The sequence below is a fragment of the Pelobates fuscus genome, chromosome 6, assembly GCF_036172605.1.
Source record: "Pelobates fuscus isolate aPelFus1 chromosome 6, aPelFus1.pri, whole genome shotgun sequence".
Taxonomy (NCBI): domain Eukaryota; kingdom Metazoa; phylum Chordata; class Amphibia; order Anura; family Pelobatidae; genus Pelobates; species Pelobates fuscus.
This window is the reverse complement of record NC_086322.1, coordinates 253498263-253517561: the sequence shown is the minus strand read 5'-3', so window position 1 is coordinate 253517561 and position 19299 is coordinate 253498263. Positions and strand designations below refer to the sequence as shown.

Genomic DNA, 19299 nt, shown 5'->3' with positions numbered 1-19299 from the left:
CCAAGTTCAGGTTTTTCTCTTTATTTTATCTTATTTTATTTTCTGTTTTTTGTTTTCTATTTAATCTACTACTACTGTCCATTTATATGCAATCTGTTCATAAAAATGTGCAACTATATCTTGTCGAAATGATGTTGGACTTAACGTGCCTGTACCTGCTATCGTGGCACTACAGGCTTGTTTGTAAACCTTATTGCACGAAAAATAAAGAATTTAAAAAAAAAAGTACCATAGTGTAATTTGCAAACATAAAAGGTGAAATGTTAAAGGACCACTATAGGCACCCAGACCACTTCAGCTCAATGAAGTGGTCTGGGTGCCAGGTCCTCCTAGTTTTAACCCTGCAGCTGAAAGCATAGCAGTTTCAGAGAAACTGAGGGCCCGGCCCTGGATTAAGGTAGGTGGCTGAAGGGGGCCCCAAGAAAAGGGGGCTCTCCAAGAGCCTATAGTGCCAGGAAAATGGGTTTGTTTTCTTTGGCACTATAGGATCCCTTTAATGGTAAAATGGAACACTCACATTTTCCAGACTCAGTTTAGAGCTTGCCTCTGGGCTATAGTTGCCTTTTATCTATCCTTGGGATAGCTGGAATCTTAGTTGAAAGGATGTAATATCCAGAAGAAGCAGAAACCAAAGTGGTAGCAGTAGTAAACACTTTATTCCATATATTTGTGTTAAAAAAAATAATACAAACACTGTGCTTGTATTTTAATTTGTTTTTAACACATATATGGAATAAAGTGTTTTTTTTCTTTTATGAATATATTGAAAAAAAAACCTTTTTACTACATATTGAAAAGTTAATACATTTTAATCATTGTGTGCGCTCTCACACTTTTGTTTGGTTTCTATTTGTTTGTGTGTTTAAAGGCAAGCCGCATTTTTGAAAACAGTAGATTAATTTGCAAACATGAAAGCAAATTTTACTCCAACTATGTATGGTTGGTTAAAATGTAATATTTTAGATTAACTATTCAAATGATCACAAACTGATAGTTTATCTTCAAAAATTCCTTAAGACTTTAATTGTGACGTCTGCAGATAAATCATTTGACAATCTTATCCAAAATAATTAAGTCTAAGCCAGTGTCTCTTATCATTTTTCATTCCATAATTTTTATAGTTACACGCGATTTATATTGTATTTTGTGGTAAAACCTAAATATGTTTTCCAATATATTACTGTAAATACATCAAAGTACGATGTTTCAAATATGTATATTATCTGTTTCAGCATTGTTTATCCTAGGTTTATTGGGAATTAATAAACTGTGCAAGCCAATATGTGCCACAGCCAATTAAATTGATTGACTTTAGCTCATGATTGCTCCACTTCTATGTGCAGTACTGAAGACCGAGTTTGATATCCTTGCTCTATGACAAGCAGTGATCTCAAAAACATTTGTGAAGATTGCTTATCTTCTCTAAATGGAAAACCAAAACTTTAACGGGGAGGAAAATTGTATACAATATGTACTGCTCCCTCGTGAAACCTGATTTAACTTCTGAAGTCATAATGAGATACCAACATTAATGTTTGCCCTCATCAATCCTACAGAAAATAGATCATGTAGAACAGGGATGTAGTTCCAGATGTTGTAGAACTATAACTCCCATGATGCCTTGCAATGCCTTTAGAATGACAAAGCATCATGGAAGGTGTAGTTTTAAAACAAACATCTGGGGATCTACCTTTTGGGTATCCCTGGTGTAGAACACAATTTGCTCAACCAAACTAGCTCAACATCAAAGTAATTGCTCTACTTCCCAAAACATTTTCTTGCAAATGGGTAACACCTTCAGGGATGGGTTATCTATAAATGACAAATTTGTTACATGTCAGAGGGTCGGACCGTAATACTATCACAGTTTTGCACAACTTTTTAATGGGGCTGTAAAATAATATATTGAAATTCCTGAAAGCGTTGTTGGGACCATTTGCCATACATCAGGAAAAAGCTATTCTGTGTACTATGGATCCAGTTAAAGCTTAATTTAAATACAAAGTCACTTGTGTGAAAAATATAGGGAATTTTAAAATTAATTTATAATTTTTTTTAAATATATGATCGCAATGGTGTGGTGTGGATATTTTTTATGTCTATTGGATATTGACCCATGGAGATCATATGGAGATCAGAGTATTATTGACCCATGGAGAACCCATGGAGATCAGAGCATGATTGACCTATGGAGAACCCATGGAGATCAGCGCATGATTGACCTATGGAGAACCCATGGAGATCAGAGCATTATTGACCCATGGAGAACCCATGGAGATCAGAGCATTATTTTGAAATAAAGCCTATGGGTTTCAAAGAGTGTACTTTAAAGTACACCAACTGAGCTTATCTTTGTTCAAAATACAACATAGAACTAAAGATAACATTCTCACTTTTAAAGATGACCTCTATTTGTTTATTTATTAGAGCTGCAGTAGAGTCTGGCCACAAATTAAAAATCATCATGGTATTAATATGCAGCATACAATTTGCTATTCACATTCCCAGCCAGCAACGAGTTGTGAGATTACACTTTGTTAAATAATGCCACAGCTTTATTATGGCCACTAAAAATCATCCAGATGAACAAAATGTACCCGGCAAGATGCATGAAGAAAAGGGACCATAGATCTTTTACAGATTTAAATATATAGTTAAAATACACTAGTGTGCATCATCTAAACATCCAAAAAGATTTAAAAAAAAAAAAAAAAACATTTCACACGTGACAGTTCAAGGAATATGTTGTTGCTTCATATTCCCAGAATGCCATGCAGTGATATGCAAAAAAAGCACACAGCATTTCTCTTGTCAGACTCCAACTCATAAATGTGAGCTGTTTCCAATATATAGTATGTGTATTAAATATTTATATTTGTATGTCCTGTCTGAGGCCTAGATACAATTTATTGTGTTTTCTCTTTCTCTGATCCCACTACCCCTTTCCAAACTAGGGCTCAGGCATGGAGAAACGATTTACATTTGAGTAAACATGATTGACATTTAGCTTAATTTTGTTTTTCTAAACACTATAAGCCTTTCACTGTCACAAAAGCAAGCTCTGCAACTCTTTGCTTGCTCCCCTGGCAAGAAATGGGCCGTTTGCCTAAACAAAACAAAAAAAAATTAAATTAAAAATGAACCACCGAAAAAATTAGCTTGGGGTAGGAAAGAAGGATGTTAAAAGATGAAAAAAATGGGAAAGTCAAAAGGTTTCAAAAAAAGTACCGAAAAATTACAAAATAAGATTTAAAAAATAAAATCAAAACGAAAACAAAAAAACAACACTTGAATTCACCACGCACAAAATACCAAAATTAATCTGTGATAACAATTCACATTTTTAGTATTGAAGGCAGTGGAGGGGGCTAGGGAGAGGGTGACAAGAGGGCAGCATCAGGACTGGGCATGGGGTATCCACTGGCTGTTGTCCATTGGCCTCCTCAGCAGCTCCTCCACATGACGGGCCACATCCATGCTGTCATCTAGATCAAATTCGCCATCGGGATCCAGCACAGAGTCAGGGCTGCAGTGGGGTGAATGAGAAATGTATAAAGTTGGGCAAATGAAAGACGGATTAATATTATACAGGTTTGGAAATATCAAGTCTTAAGCTACTTGTCAGCCTAAATAGTACTCACCATATAATAACACATGCATGAAATCACATTTTTCTTTTATTTACATACTGTCGAAGACATGGAGTATCAATGTCTTTTAATGCAAGTGTGTGTGTGTGTTTTAAATCAGAGTCTATGGCCGATTTCACAACATCATCTTATCCTTTGTATTTCATTTGTAAGTGAAAGTACTCACTTTTGCTGGTACAAGTTATAATGTGATTGTGTACACACTGCAGGAGATGCAGCCTGATCCATGTAGCTGTTTGCTGGGATATCAGTGGTAACAAACCTTAAAAATAAAGCAGATACACAAATGAGTGGCTGGGTCTACATAATGGCAATAGGTAACGTTTCCCAAACAAAACAAACATGATCGCTGTATATGATGCACTTACTTAAAGAAAGAGGGGGTGGGCTACTATGGTCTTGCCAACGATCTTAAGAGTTTTAATTTAAACAACTGCTCAATACACCTTCCATACCCTATACTAAAATAAGTCAGTAAACAGGGATATTATATAACAGAAAAAACATAATTCAGAAAATTTGCAAAGGTGCAAATTATTGTGTAAAATATTATTAGTATTATTATTATAGCCCCGTGCAGGTACAAAAATTCTTAATCTGGACCCCGTTTGTTCATTGCAGTCTCAATCTACAGGTATTTGCTGAAACAGCACTAGGACCTAATTTGGGGTTCTAATCCAGGGTTTTAGAAACACATGGGAATACAGATAATAAAATTAACAAATTAACCTGCCTGATATTTTGCCAACCAAAAGTTTATTTCTGACAGAGTGAAATCAAAAAACAAAAACAGGACTTACTCTGGCACCACTTGCTTGATCAGCGGTTTGACATAACCATCTACTTTAGCTGCAATTGAAAGAAATGAGAAGTTGCATGTTAACAAATTGAGCTAAGAGTTGAGAAAAATGCACTATGACCTGATAACACATGCAAACTGTACAGGAGCACACATGGAAAAAGAGGTAGGCAATCTGACTGATTACATCTCACATTCTTTAAAGTGTTACTCCAAATCAAATTTATGAAGTGGTTATGGTGTAAGGACTCCATATGTGAATAGGTGATGTAGTTTGACAAAGGCTCATTTGAAAACTTTACATTGCCATGTCTCCTATGGTAGCTGCAATAAAGGCACTTTAAATTCAATAGGATTGGCTGTGCACATCATTTATTTAAAACAGCTGAAAAGATGCAAGTTGTCCAAACTTGTTCTTTTATATTCACACATTCCATGTTGCAGCAGAGCATACTCACAGGTGTTGCAGTGAACGGGTGTATAGTACTTGGAGAACACTTCATCTTTGGGCCGGTCAGGGAATACATAAGCCAGGTAATTTAGGTCCCCAAGACGGTCTGCCAGTGAACGTACAGAGAAATCACGAGCAGTAAATGGCATCAGATTCCACAAGGCTCGGTCCGCTAGAGACAGGCATATATACATTATATACAGTACATATAAAAGCCTGTAAATTCCATGATCACAAGACATTTGCTATAATACAATGCAAAGACCATCGGTGACACCCATGACAACTTAGCAACATACAGTACTACCAATATTCAGGGCACCATCAACGTGCAGTTTATAGTGTTACCAGTCAAAATACTACACGGTCCAGGACTCCGGGATCATGTTGATGGATAGACAGCATGGCGACTATACTTTGAAGTTATGTGGTTTTATAAGTAGGCAAGGCATACTTACGCAACTCAAATTTCCAGGCTATCGTGATCCCTCCAATTTCAGAATCGCTGAAACGCAGAAGGAAAGTTCCGTCCCTTTTATTTAACAGCATGTCGTGTGCCTGTTGCTTGTTGACAAAGCCCAAAATGGCACTAGAAAAAAAAAATTCAGATTTTGCAATAGTTTAAAAAAGGTGGATTCATGCATAATCCTTACCTAATTTTTTTAAGTACAATTGGGAACTGGTGCCATGTAGTAAATGTGAGATCAACACATGATAATTGCCCCAGTTTTAAAATTTTGTACCATTTTCTGAAATGCAATTTTTTTTTTTTTTTTTTTTTAATAAATGTCCTTCTGATTATCTTTCAACACATGAGGAGGCCATCAGACACATGATATCCTAACTGCCCTCATGTCCTTCTAATGATTGTTCAGCAGTGGGCTGACAACCCAGCTCATGTAACTCACTCACACGTCTGATAATCTCAATCCCCCTTTAGATAATCTTTCAAGAGGATGTGGAGACTACCAGATATGTGATATCTTAAGCCCTCAAGTCCTTTTCATAATCGTTTAAAACAAGACCAACGATATCTCAACCACCATTTTTGCTAATCTTTTATCTGAAACTTTCAATGTTTATTGAAGTTTTAATACAATAGTAGTAATGCAGTAATAAGCAGTCAACTGCGTTCCCTCAATACTAGCTGTTGTTTTTTTTTTTTCCTTTATTTTTGAAAGTGCATAGATAATTACAAATTCAGTACTGCGGGATACAGTGCACTTTTTTTGTTTTTGTTTGTTGATTAGAAATTCAAGAGTAAACGTAGACAGGCGTAACAGAATACAAGGAACAATCAGGTTATACATGCTATCTAGCACAATGTTGCTTGAGATCCCAGCACTATATTTATTCATATATTGCAAGCAATCTGCGCGATTTTAAATGTATAGTTATTCATGGGTTAACTTTAACCCCTTAAGGACCAAACTTCTGGAATAAAAGGGAATCATGACATGTCACACATGTCATGTGTCCTTAAGGGGTTAAGGGAACCATGTATATAAGAGACAAACCAGTGAGCCCAGGTTAAACCGACAGGTCTGTATTCTATGCAGATGCTTTGCGTTTTAAATTCTGCATTTTGGTCACTCAGCATGTACAGGAGGCAATGTAATAAACAGAGTGGGTCATGCCCTTTTGGTATATATACGGGAACAAAAGCATATTAGAGATCCAGTGCATAGGGTCATGCCGAGTGGGCTTCGATTAATCGAGATGTTAGTCACCAATGAAACATCACCATATTATTGGAAATTCAAAAGTAAGCATAGACAGACATAACATAATACAAGGAGCAATCGGGCTATACATGCTATCCAGAGCTAAGTTGCTTGAGATCATGGCACTATATTTAGTCATATATTGCAAGCAATCTGTACCATTTTTAAAATGCCTAGTTATTCTTGGGTTAACTTTTTGGGGGAACCGTATCTATAAGAGACAAGCTAGTAACCTCAGGTGAAACCGACAGGTCTGTACACTATGCAGGTGCTTTGCGTTTTAAATTCTGTATTTTGGTCACTCAGCATGTACCGGAGGCAATGTAATAAACAGAGTGAGTTATGACCTTTGGAGTACATACAAGAACAAAAGCATATTAGATATCCAGTGCATGGGGTCATGCTGAGTGGGTTTTGATTTTTTCACGATGTTAGTCAACAATATAATATCACAATAATATTAGAACAGCCCCATGGCTTATGATTAACCATTGGTTATGTTATTATCAGGCTATCTCCTTTCGGTGTACCTACTCCGGGGAGAGGAAAAGCCTCCCCCGGGGATACACTGCATCAAATATTCCTATCTGTTGGATTAAGTAAGGGGGGGGGGGGGGGGAGTCCCAGTGGTGCTAGTGTGCTCTTCCCTGTGAAAAATAAAAATAAAGTTAATCTAACTAGAATAAAGGTGAAGAGGAGAGCAACGACAAAAACACAACATAAAGAAGAAAGAAAAAAAAAGGTTCGGTTAGGGTGAAACTTCAGTCCTCTCCAGCGCATTAGTGATCGTAGGGTTTAAGGTCTCTGTCTCTGAGGTTGTACGCTAGAGTGTTTGACATTTTGTTTTCTTTTTTAAAACTGCAGTCATAAGCACAAATTATTCCCATTTGTTATTTTATGTTTCTCTTGCAAGTGGAATGAGCAGTAACAACACTTCTACCACAACAGCTTCCCATTTAGACCTAATCCTGTCCCTTACTATCATTCCTTTCTCTCCATATTTTATCTACATAAGTAACCTTTGACTTCCATCATAGGTCATTTATCTAAAACTTAGCCAGTTTTATACAGTGAGCGTTCTCATGCTATGATGCTGACATTGTTTCATAATTTCTCTAATTAATGTGTAACGAACATTGTTTAACACTGAGAAATGTATAAAGTTTTATGCTGAAGTTTTAGTGTATCTGAAAGCTTGTGGACTGCAGTCAAATATATTCAGTTGGACTTATCGTTCAGATTTCTAAGACACTTAAGAAAATAAACCCACAAAACTCTAAATCGGACACATGTACAGTTGCATTGGTAATTGTCCCCACTCCCCACTGAGATGTTGTGAATTAATAGTCAGCTTGCAAAATGTAGGACAACATGTAAAACGTATAAATATATATATATATATTTTGTAAGTTGGTTATAAAAGAAAAACTGTCATCACTGGCTTCTCCTAGTTTTCTGCTCAGGCTCGGATAGCTAGCATGTTGTGTGACTCCTCTCAATACAGCATATGCTACACATGCTTCAGACAGCCGCACTAAGAATCATATCAACACCATATGTACGTGATGTTATGACTAGGGCGAGTGCGCGGGTAGTCTTCTTTTTGAATTCTGATTGGTTGTGCTAGATATGATCTGACCAAATTACTCTCGAAAATTGTCTTGTGTGTGGGGAGGTGAAGAGGCACACAGGAGAGGCAAAAATAGGTATTTTGCAAAGAATGTCAATGATAAAAGTGATGTACAGCATGTTTTTACTAAAAAAAAACTAACTGATTATTCAGTAAACTCCTTAGTGACTTGCCCTTTGCCAGATCCAAAGTTAATTTTCCATTAAATGTCTTATCATTACTTTCCTATAGCTGTTATCAGCCTGTAAATAACTGAGGGATTTGTTTGTGCTTTGGAAGTTAATAAAGTTAGAAAAGTTAAAAACTGTTAGGACGCACATTTATTATGGAGATACAACATTAAGATGTGACTATAAACAAACAAAAAAAATAGCAAATAGCATGATACCTGTCTGTCTCTGGGTATCTCTTTTTTCTGGCAGATCAACAGAGTCCTCAGACCAGGATGCAGTTGAGTTTTCACAGTCAATCTGACTCCTCCAATTGTTTAAAGTGGAAATGCAAAACCCTGAACTGTAACCCCTGGTGCTAAAAATCCACCCAGAGGTGGCATCTTTATTGGTGCAGCGACCATGCCTTTGGATATATATATATATATACATATATTAGAATTTATATATTCCGTAATCAACCTAATAAAAATGTGCCTCCTATATCACACCTATGTATGCAAGCAAGGATGGCACTTGCCATATAGTGAAACAGGCCAGAGCCTGGTGGTCAGAATGGCCAGTTCAGGCACTCATGTTGCAAGAAGGAGAATTTTTTCATGCACTGTTAAGGTGACATTTCATCTCACTATAAGCCTTTCCCAAACCTATTCATGCCTGGCATTACCTATGTCAAGTTTCTGCATTTGCTTACAGTGGAACAAAGAAACACTGATTGTCACTGCCATAGTAAAAAAAAAATGTAGCTTATCTGAAGTATAAACAAACAGAATTTGTCTCCCTTATGTTAAAGCAGTGGTTTCCAAACCAATCCTCAAGGCATTTGAGGGTTGGTTTGGAAATCCATGCGTTAAAGAAATAGCTTGGAATACAGGATCTCTGCATTATCAGAGTTCGAAGTTCTGTGTTTTGGCATTGGACAATGTAAAGGCAGCCAAAAATGACATTGGAAATGTTACCAACAGTGAGACGAAGACCAAAAAAAAACAAGTACACAGGCAAAGGCTTTTGGTCATAGTAGACAAAATCTCTGTAAACATGGAGAGGTAAAACAAAATTAAAAAGCTAGACTGCAAACTCACCCGTCATTCCAGTGTGGTTTTAAGTGTTTTTTCAGCACTTCCATCACTCCGTCAAACCACTGCCAGAACGTGTAATTCCATCCGGGAAGGTTCTCCTATGTATACATATTATGATTTAGAAAGTAAACCATACATATAGCACAATTTAAGCAGTCCAAAAACACTGTACATGGGTGTGGGTAGCTGGCTGTTACATCAATTGCAAGGAAGTTTCACTAACCATTAGTCAAGTGCGCTGCTGCCTGAAACGTGTAAGAAGTTACTTGAAGATTTTTTTGGGATTATTCCAAACTATCATTATTAATTTTTAAAAAATAATTAAATAAAATAAGATTCAGATTTTGTATTTTGTAGATCTTTATTTCCTCGGAGTGGCAGTAATTTACCAGCTATTAAGAAATGTAACAAAGGCTTGCTTCAAAGTTCCATTGTTTCAAAGCAGAGCAAGAGGTGACACATACGCAGTTAAGGGACTGCACTGCTTGTGGTTGTCATGATACCTGTTCCTCACAGTCCTGTATGATCACGGAAGTTGCGTCACTTCTGTTTTCCGATGCATATGAGACGTTCCCCCACTAATCCCTAGCTTTCTGGTGTCATTCTGACATCATTTATGACACGAAAACCTTCCATTGGTCTCCTTTCATATTGTCAGTTTATGTGGCGCTTTTTGCTGATGTGTACTTGTAACCAATTACAACCCAGTATAGGTATATATACCGAGAGCAGGGCCAGACTGGGACAAAAATTTGGCCTGGGCATTTTAAAGGAAATCAGCCTGATGCGGGTGGTTGCCTGGCCCGAGAGGTTTCTTTTTTGTCACCAGCAATGACATCCAAGGTGGACATGTCAGTGTTATGTCCATCCAGGGCAACTCTTGTGCTGATCCCTGCTGAAGAGCTCTGGTATAAGGAAAATGCCCAGCGTTTAGCACAGTGCAAGCTAATGTAATAACATGCTTTGTCTGTGTTTGCTTGTGACATGTCTCTGGTGTCCCCATAAGTATAATATCAGAGGACAAAAGAGGGACAGTGGTGCAAGAGGGTGTTGTGTGTGTGAATAGGGAGGATTCCTGTGTATCTGTATGTGTTTGGAGGCTGCTTGTGCATTTGTATGTTTGAGGGGGACGGCAGCTTGTGTTGTTGTGTGTGGTAGACTAGTTGTGGCACTGTGTATGCTTGTATGTAGGGAGGCTGTTTGTTAGATTTTGTGATGAGAGGTAGATGCATGTGGGGATTCTGCTTGTAAAATTGCGTGGCTCAGTTTGCATATAAGGAGAGGATGCTTAAAGAGTTGGGTGCCTGTTAAGGGGGCTGTTTGCAGTGTAGTGAGTGTGGAGAGGCCTTTTAGTGGTGTAGTGGGTGTGGAGAGAGGTTGTAGTTTGTATTTGTGTGGGGGTTAGGTGCAGTAGTGTATGTTGGGGAGATGGCGGCTTTAGGATGTAGGGGGATAGGGATAGTGGCTGTAATGTATGGAGGAGATATTGATTGTAGTATATGGTGGAATAGGGGCTGTAGTATTTCGTGGAGATATGAGCAGAAGTGAATGGGGGGTATGGTCTGTAGTATATGGGGAATAAGGGCTGCAGTGTTTGGGGAATAGGGGCAGTGATAGGGCTGTGATAAATGGACTATGTTATGGATAGGGGCAGATGTGATGGGGGGATGAATGTAGTGATTTTGAGTATAGGGACTGTAATGTTGGGGGATGGGTGTTGTGATGGGGAATAAAGGCTATGATGGAGGATAGTCTCTATGATGTGGGGGGGGGAATTCTATGTTGGTGGGTAGGTGCAGTAGTGGGAAATAGAAACTGTAGAGGGACTGTAATGGCTTTGGTGTGGGATTGGGGAAGTAATGCGGGGTGTAGGGACTTTGATGTGGGAATAGTGCAGTAGCAGAGGGTAGGTTCTGTGATTGGAGATAGGGGCAGAAGTGGGTGATGAGTGAAATAAATAGGGGGGAAAATAACTATTAAAAAAATAAAATATATATATAAATAATTAAACAAAATAAATAAATTAAAATGAAACCGCCCCACCAGAGGCATTCATTTGGCCAGGGAGGTGAGAATTCTAAAACCCTGGTGGTCTGGTGGGAGAATCATCTTGTCTGCACCCCCAGTGGTTGCAGGCAACTCCTTCAAGCTGGCACCAGGGAAAGTAACAGAACGTAAGTTCTGCAATGGTAGAGCATTCTTACTCTCTGTTATCCTGTTCTTGACTCCACTATGGATTTTGTGTATCGCTCTGTTATCCTACACCTCGTCCTGTCTCTGGTTTACTCTCTGTCTGCTTGCAGACATTTCATTTATCTGTCTCAGGCACTAGTCCAGCCACTCTAAGCACCGTGCAGTCTAGTGCAGACTGTTTGTTACATTCAATCACCTTACCCGGTTAAACTGGGCCCAAGTCACTGTCAAGTTGCTGTAGTCCTCCTTGTGATTGCTTGTGTTGTTGAAGAGTTTTTGAGCCAAGAACACCAGATTCTCATCACTCAGCCCCCGGTTACTTTGAACCTCGGACTTAAACTTCATGTTCAGAGCATCGCAAAGCTGGGGCCACAGAACTTTATCTGGGACCACAAATGGCACACGTCCCTAGAAAGAAACATAATGAATTTTGGCACATAACTATACAAAAAAACCAATACCAAAAAAGTTAATTCTGAAAGGGCATACTTAAGTTTCCCATCTTGTGTCTCCTCAAAAACAATACTGTGTGGACTGTTTTTGTTATATATTTTTTATTTTTATTTAACGGATTCATATTGAGGATATAATTTTTTCTGAATACACAATACGGAAAGTGTGTGGGATATAAAAAATACTCTAAAGGTTTTTTTTTCTATTCACACATTTTAATTGTATACTAGACAGAGATATAATTATTTTGGTGGATCCACCTAACTGTACAAAAGACTCCATTCAATTAATATATTAATATTTTGGTGCAAGTTATCTCATGTTATTTGTTACACTGCTGCATGTATCTGATATCCATATATATTACGGATTTATGGTTTACTGTAATATATTTCTGGTGACAGATTACTGCTGATAGGAGGTTGCTCTATTGACAGCAGAGTGTGAGGTGTTTTTGTTTTTTCCCCATTATCCAGGCATTTTTAGCCTTTATATCATGTTTACCATGTTTCCCCATTAGGATGTACCTCTGACAAATTTCACTCATTAAAAAAAACAAAAACATTTGCATGATATTTTGAGTGCAATATTATTTTTGTGTTTTTTTTACAATTTCTATATATTTAAAAAAAAAAAAACAAGTTTGTTGAAGTAAAATGAAATGTTCTAGAGAGGCGTTTACTTACAGGTTCTGCAAAAGCATTATCCCAAAGGACGGTGGCTGTGGCATTATTGTCTTGGCTTCCATGGACAATGACCACTACAGGGAGAGACAAAGTCTGCAATAGGAATAAAGCAGAAGTTGGAAAAACTGCAGCTTATGGGAAAGCATAATAACATCTACTTTCTAGATAAAGAGTAGGCAACATTTGGCACTCCAAATGTTGTGAACTAGATCTCCATTGATGCTTTTTATAGCAATTATGTCTGTAAGAGCATTATGGGGGATGTAGTGCACAAAATCTGGAGTGCCAAATGTTGCCTAACCCTGTTCTAGAGCAATGTGACAATCTGAGTGTTTGTTACTTCTGCACTTTGTACAGATTCAGAGTTCAGCATATTCACAAATTGTATTACATGGAACCCTTGGATGTCAATGGAGAATGTGGATCTGCTGCTTCTTATTAACCCCCAGGACAAAGATTCTCTTTTGCTGCTTATGGAGTAGTCTTTTTTCCACCTACTACATGCCTAGTTACAGAACAAAAAGTAATCTATAGGACAATTTTAAGGCAGTAAGTGCCTCTTCTCAGGCAGTTCAATATTTTTTAAAGAAGTCTTGCCACTTTCCTTGCCCTATTTTGACAGAAAGATCACTTAACAAAGGGGAATGAAAAAGTTGGAACACATTTTAGAACTTGCAAATCTGAACGTCAAGGAAAAGTCCACCCTGGAGTGGGCTGAAGCTGGACATGGACTTATGAAGAAATAGAAACCAATATCATAATAGATGGATTTGGCTGCTATAAAACATTGTCATGAAAGATTGTAAATTCGAGGATAATTTAATCACCTGGAGCTAGAGAAATTAAACTCATTTGGAATAAAATTCCTTGTAGTACCTTAATAGCTGATGTTTCAGTCTAGTCCAGCTAACTGACCAGAAGGCCCATGACTCCTGAGCTTGGATTAATGCAGGAGACAGGACTTGCTGGGAGCTTCTAACACTCCTTTAAATTATGCAACATGGAAATAGCCGACAATCCCTAATAAAACCACTTATATATCTTTTTAGTGTGTTTGATTTCATTTTGGGAGTTAAGGGATCCCTCACATAAGTATTGAGCCCACCCTATCCATTGTATTCTTTTGTACTTACTCTTTTGTATTTTTTTTTTTTTTACAATTCATCTTTATTGAATATTTGAAATCATGTAAATAATAGTCAAGTGCGTATAATCAGAATCATCCATAATTATTTATACAATCATATAGTAGATAAAATTCAATCAGTATGTATAGACAAATATAGCCTTACAACAACCAAACAGAAAACTTGGACGGATACTGTGTCTATCTGGAGCACAGATAATACCAATAATATAACATCGGTTCAGCGTAAAACGTGGAGAGGAGAGAAAAGGGAATTTTTACAAAAATTTAAAATAATAAATAAAAACTCCATCCTCCAATAATTATTGCAGTTATGTAAAATGTCTCCCCTTCCCTCACTATCTCTCAAGGCTCTATGAAGGAGGGCATTCTTGGGGGTAGATCATTCACAGGGTAGGTTAATTCAACAGGTCACTGGCCTGGCATGAAACTTTCATAGTATAAAATCCATGTATCCCATATTTTTTTGTATTTATATAGCGTCTTTATATCGTTATTAAAGTATAATGTTTTTGCCTCTCTCTGGAAATTTATTTGAGTTTTTACTTCGATCCCTGTTGAAGTGGTTGTATTTTTCCAATGTCTAGCTAAACACATTGTTGCTGCAGCCACGATGTTAACACATAGATATCTATTATATTTTCCTGTAACAGGTAAAATCGATATGAAACAGAAAAGCTTGTGGCGTAAGGCTATATTCCAATGAGAGAGGTATCAGTTGTTCTTCAACAAATTTTTAGATAGGAGCAAGTCTCGGCCATTCCCACCAAATGTACTTTTGTGTGCCTGGATAATTTTGGCAACGCCAACAAAAATGATCTATTATTATTTATGGCATTGCCAAAATTATCCAAATTTGTATCGAACTTTGCAAGGCAAGTAGGAACCATATACTATGTCTGCATTAACTTAAAGTATTGTTCATGTAGACTGATACAATGCATGGCGGGCATGGGCATTGCTCCAAATCTCTGAAGAAACCGTAAAAGTACAATCTCTATCCCAACTGGAAACAACTTTAGATTTATTTAAGATAGTTCTCTTATTTAGAATTTTACCAATTATAGTAATTGTTTTAGAGTTAAGTTGTGTAGTATAAAGAATGTCTATTAATTCTGGATGACTTGTTAGATCTAAAGTAAGAAAATGTTTAAGTTGGAAAAAGATCTTAAGGTTTCGCTATCATAAAGACCTGAAATTATTTTTATATTGTGGTTTTGCCATTGTAAAATATCTAGATCTTCTATATACAGCGGAAGAGAAATAAATAGGGCTAGCTATAGTAATAGGATTTATGGTTTGTCCCTTTTCAATTCTCTTTCTGAATCTAAAAAAAAACAGGTGTTCAATACCGATATTATTTGTTTCATACCACCTTTTTAATGATTAACAACTTGTCATTAAACGAATGCAACAAGCATGGAAACAAGCCCGTAGTTGGTGCATATTTCGGCCAGGACGGTCTTTTTCTAAGTTATTCCACACTGTAATATGCCATGACATTTTCCCCTCTATTTTCTTGTAACACTCTGGTACTTTTTTCTAACAAGTTAAAGCCAGCTCATCTTCTTCATTACTTTATATTAGTTACCTAAGCCAATCAAAACAAATATATATTGAGTTGAGCAGTGATACTTAAGATCTAATTTAACTAACCTGAGAATGTTGGCATTTATTCAGTCGGAAGTCTTCACCCATGATAATTAAAACATTTTAAATTAAAAATGTTATGATCCAGGTAGGAAAATGACTTCAATGATGCAATTACACATGTGTCCATTTAGTTATAGATGTTGCATTCAAATTAATAGATCACCACAAACATGCTAGCGTTTTATTACATTTGTCATTACCTTGACCTGGAACACAAGTTCATTTCCTCCCACACTAAACTGAGACTCAAACAAAATGGTAAATTTCTCCTCGGTTACAGACTCTGCTCCTCGACGGTCTGAGCGCTTGATCCTTTTCAAGGACTGCAAATGAGAATTATAGTGTTGATCAGCAATGAAGAACTCTAAAATGTCTCTCTTTTGTTTAACATTGAATGTACCAATAGGGAAAGTTAAATGGAGATGAAACACTCTTTATTCCATTTAGTTTACTATATCAAATGGATACATCTTGCTCATATCTATAATAAAAGAAGGAATCACATTTTTTGTCTTTATACAAAGACAAGTTGCTGTGTGGTTTATGTTCAGTTGCCTTATGTGATATGTGTTACTGCAGTAATTACGTTTTACTCCTAAATGGAGAGATGGGACTCAAATGGTCACTGGTAGGTGGCTTTGCAAAAAGAGCCATTTCAATTTTAAAAACGTAAAGTGCTGTTTTTGCTAGTAATTTTTGTTTTTAAAAGCAGAGGCAATAATGTTACGCAACACTATCAATCTGAGGATGTTAAAGCATAACAAAAAAACAAGAACGCTAAACTCCACCAAGCAAGTGAAGAGAGAAGAGGAAAGAGAGAGAGACAGCAAAAACAATTATTTACAACAACAATGTATCGCTCTACTTAGATTAACAATAGTCACGTTTTTCATTGTTCATTTTCTTTTCTTCTTTCCTTATAATTACCCCTCTCCTCTCCTTCACTTTTTATACGCTTATCCCTCACTAAATCTCTTCCAAGTGCCTACTGCCCCACTTATTCCCCACCTACTGCCCTATTTCCCTATTTATTACAACTTCCTTTAAGAAAAATATATTTAAGACAGACATTAGACACATTCACCCACTTTGCTGCCACCATCGCCTCCCCACGAACAAAAATGGCAAACAATAACAGACATACATACAATTTTATTTACCGAAGAATTACATAGGGACTTCAATTGGCTATTCTAAGTATTTATACACCCGTCCCAATCTTGACATCTTCTATTATACTGTTCAGTTGTTCCCCTAATATAGTGAATAAGGTATTTCAAATACGGCAGGCTATTTGCAAACAGTTGGACCAACTTGGTGTTTCCATTTAGAAGAAATAGTAGTGCTCACAAGGTGGATCAGCAATGACTTTTTAAAAAAAATGATAGGGAATATCTGTATGAAATAAGATTACTAATGCTGTATACAATACAAAGGCGGCCACATTTCACATTTTTCAACAACTTCCTCCAAACTTATTCATTTTCGTGTGTATGAGGTGTCCTCCATCACCCCACATCTCCAACAATTCTCACATAAAGTTAATCGAATCCTAATGAGATCCACTGGGATCATTCTACCAAGATACCATCTTGCCAATAATCTATATGAATGTTGTTGATGTTTAGCTGCCTCTGAACAAGCGCTACTCAATCTAAAGCATTTTTCCACTGCCGTTGGTCAAGTGAGATATCCAAGTCATTCTCCCGTAATCTACAATAACACGGCAGAACTGGGACCTGAGATTCCATTTAAATTCTATATGCTTTAGATCAGGGGTTCCCAACCGAGACCTCAAGTACCCCCTAACAGTCCAGGATTTAGCGAATACCCTGTCGTGTCTAAAGTGTTTTTTTTTTCTTTCTAAAAGCACCTTAGACACAGCCAGGTAATCCCTAAATCCTGGACTGGTATGGGAGTCTTGAGGACTGGGTTGGGAACCACTACTCTAGATAAACAATGAGCTACATCTACTTTTTTGAACACATAACGTTTCTTTACTAGCTTTTTAGATCTTTAGAAAAATCTACTAAGGAGATTGTTTAAGCATTCTGCTTTATGAAAACCTACCTGCTTGCTACGTATTTACCATATTTGCTTGGTGCAGTTTTAAACATGTTTTTCATATATTATATATATATATATATATATATATATATTTTTTTTTTTATATTTGGCTACATTTTTATTTTGATGTGGAGAATGTAGTACTGATACTTAAAGGATCACTATAGTGCCAGGAAAACAAACTTGTTTTCCTGGCACTAGAGGGTCATTAGGTCCCCCACACCCTCAGGGCCCCCCTCCCGCTGGGCTGAAGGGGACACTTACCTTTCTCCAGTGCCAGGCTCCCTTGGCGCTGGTGACCTCTCCTCCCCCTGCTGACTTCAGATCTGAATGCGCATGTGCGCGCATTCAAACCACCCATAGGAAAGCATTACTCAATGCTTTCTTATGGACGTCCAGTGTCTTCTCACTGTGATTTTCAGTGGGAGCGCCTCTAGCGGCTGTCAGTGAGATAGCCACTAGAGGCTGGATTAACCCTTAGTGAAATATAGCAGTTTCTCTGGTTTTCAGTTGCAGGGTTAAAACTAGAGGGACCTGGCACCCAGACCACTTCATTGAGCTGAAGTAGTCTGGGTGCCTATAGTGGTCCTTTAAAAGGTGAATAGTCAATTATCTGGAAATAACACCATTGAATTAAACTTTGAAAATCACCTATAACTTATGTTAAGCTTTTCATGCGATGCCCCATTCTCTTAGAAATGTATCTAAAGATTTGGCATTTGAGATCACGATCCAATTTAGTCCAGACACACCCATGTGTGATCCTCCATTTACTATGTTTTTTGACAGAGACGGGTAGAGTTTATGATTGACAAGCCAAGATGGAAACCGTTCTAGGATGCCCTTTCTTAAAGGAACACTATAGGCACCAAAGCAACTTTAGCTCAATGAAGCAGTTGTGCTGTAAAGATCGTGCCACTGCAGTCTAACTGCTCAATTCTCTGCAATTCAGGAGTTAAATCACTTTTCTTATACAGTCTCTGTATGTGACATGCATATCATACCTAAACACTTCCTGTAAAAAGCCATCTAATGTTTATTTCTTCCTTTATTACACATTCTGTTTAATTTAGATTAATTAAATTAGGTTAGATTAGTAAGGTTTTTCTCATCTTCTGCTCTGCCAACAGCCTTCTAAACCCTGCAGGAGCTTACTGTGATTAAAGTTCAATTTACAGAGCAGGAGATAAAATCTAAAGCAAGTTAACATATGTTTGAAAATGAAACCATTTCTTTAGACTTTTTCTCCTCCTTTGTTAAGTGTCTGCTCTCGGTGAGACATCATACTTTATTATTTATCTTCATGTTTTCATGCAGTCTGTGTGAGTCACACCCAGGGGACGTGTGGCTAGGGCAGCATAAACAGAAGCAAGAGAGATTTAACTCCTAAATGAAAATTGAGCAATGAGACTGGATGGGCACGATTTTTATACCCAAACTGATTCATTAAGCTGAAGTTATTTTGATATCTATAGTATCCCTTTAAATTTCTGCTTTACCATTTCGGTGTACAATATGTCTGGGGCTACAGATATTTATGTAATCATTAATATCTTTCCAAGCGTTTGGAACCCAAGTGTGAAAGAATCCCAATCAA

At 37.3% G+C, this 19299-nt stretch overlaps 1 protein-coding gene across 2 annotated transcripts in view; it reads right to left on the bottom strand.

The window, feature by feature from the left end:
- Positions 1 to 2381: 2381 nt before the first annotated feature.
- LOC134614799 (signal transducer and activator of transcription 5B) overlaps positions 2382 to 19299 on the bottom strand; it is a 173377-nt gene continuing 156459 nt past the window's right edge. For both annotated transcript variants that reach the window (XM_063458962.1, XM_063458963.1), the window contains 9 exons: positions 15836 to 15958; positions 12836 to 12928; positions 11898 to 12104; positions 9507 to 9601; positions 5359 to 5489; positions 4908 to 5072; positions 4451 to 4499; positions 3817 to 3912; positions 2382 to 3526 (listed from right to left, as the gene is read on the bottom strand). In XM_063458962.1, coding sequence (XP_063315032.1) covers positions 3397 to 3526; positions 3817 to 3912; positions 4451 to 4499; positions 4908 to 5072; positions 5359 to 5489; positions 9507 to 9601; positions 11898 to 12104; positions 12836 to 12928; positions 15836 to 15958 — 1089 coding nt within the window. In that variant the 3' untranslated portion in view covers positions 2382 to 3396. The remainder of the gene's footprint in view (positions 3527 to 3816; positions 3913 to 4450; positions 4500 to 4907; positions 5073 to 5358; positions 5490 to 9506; positions 9602 to 11897; positions 12105 to 12835; positions 12929 to 15835; positions 15959 to 19299) is intronic.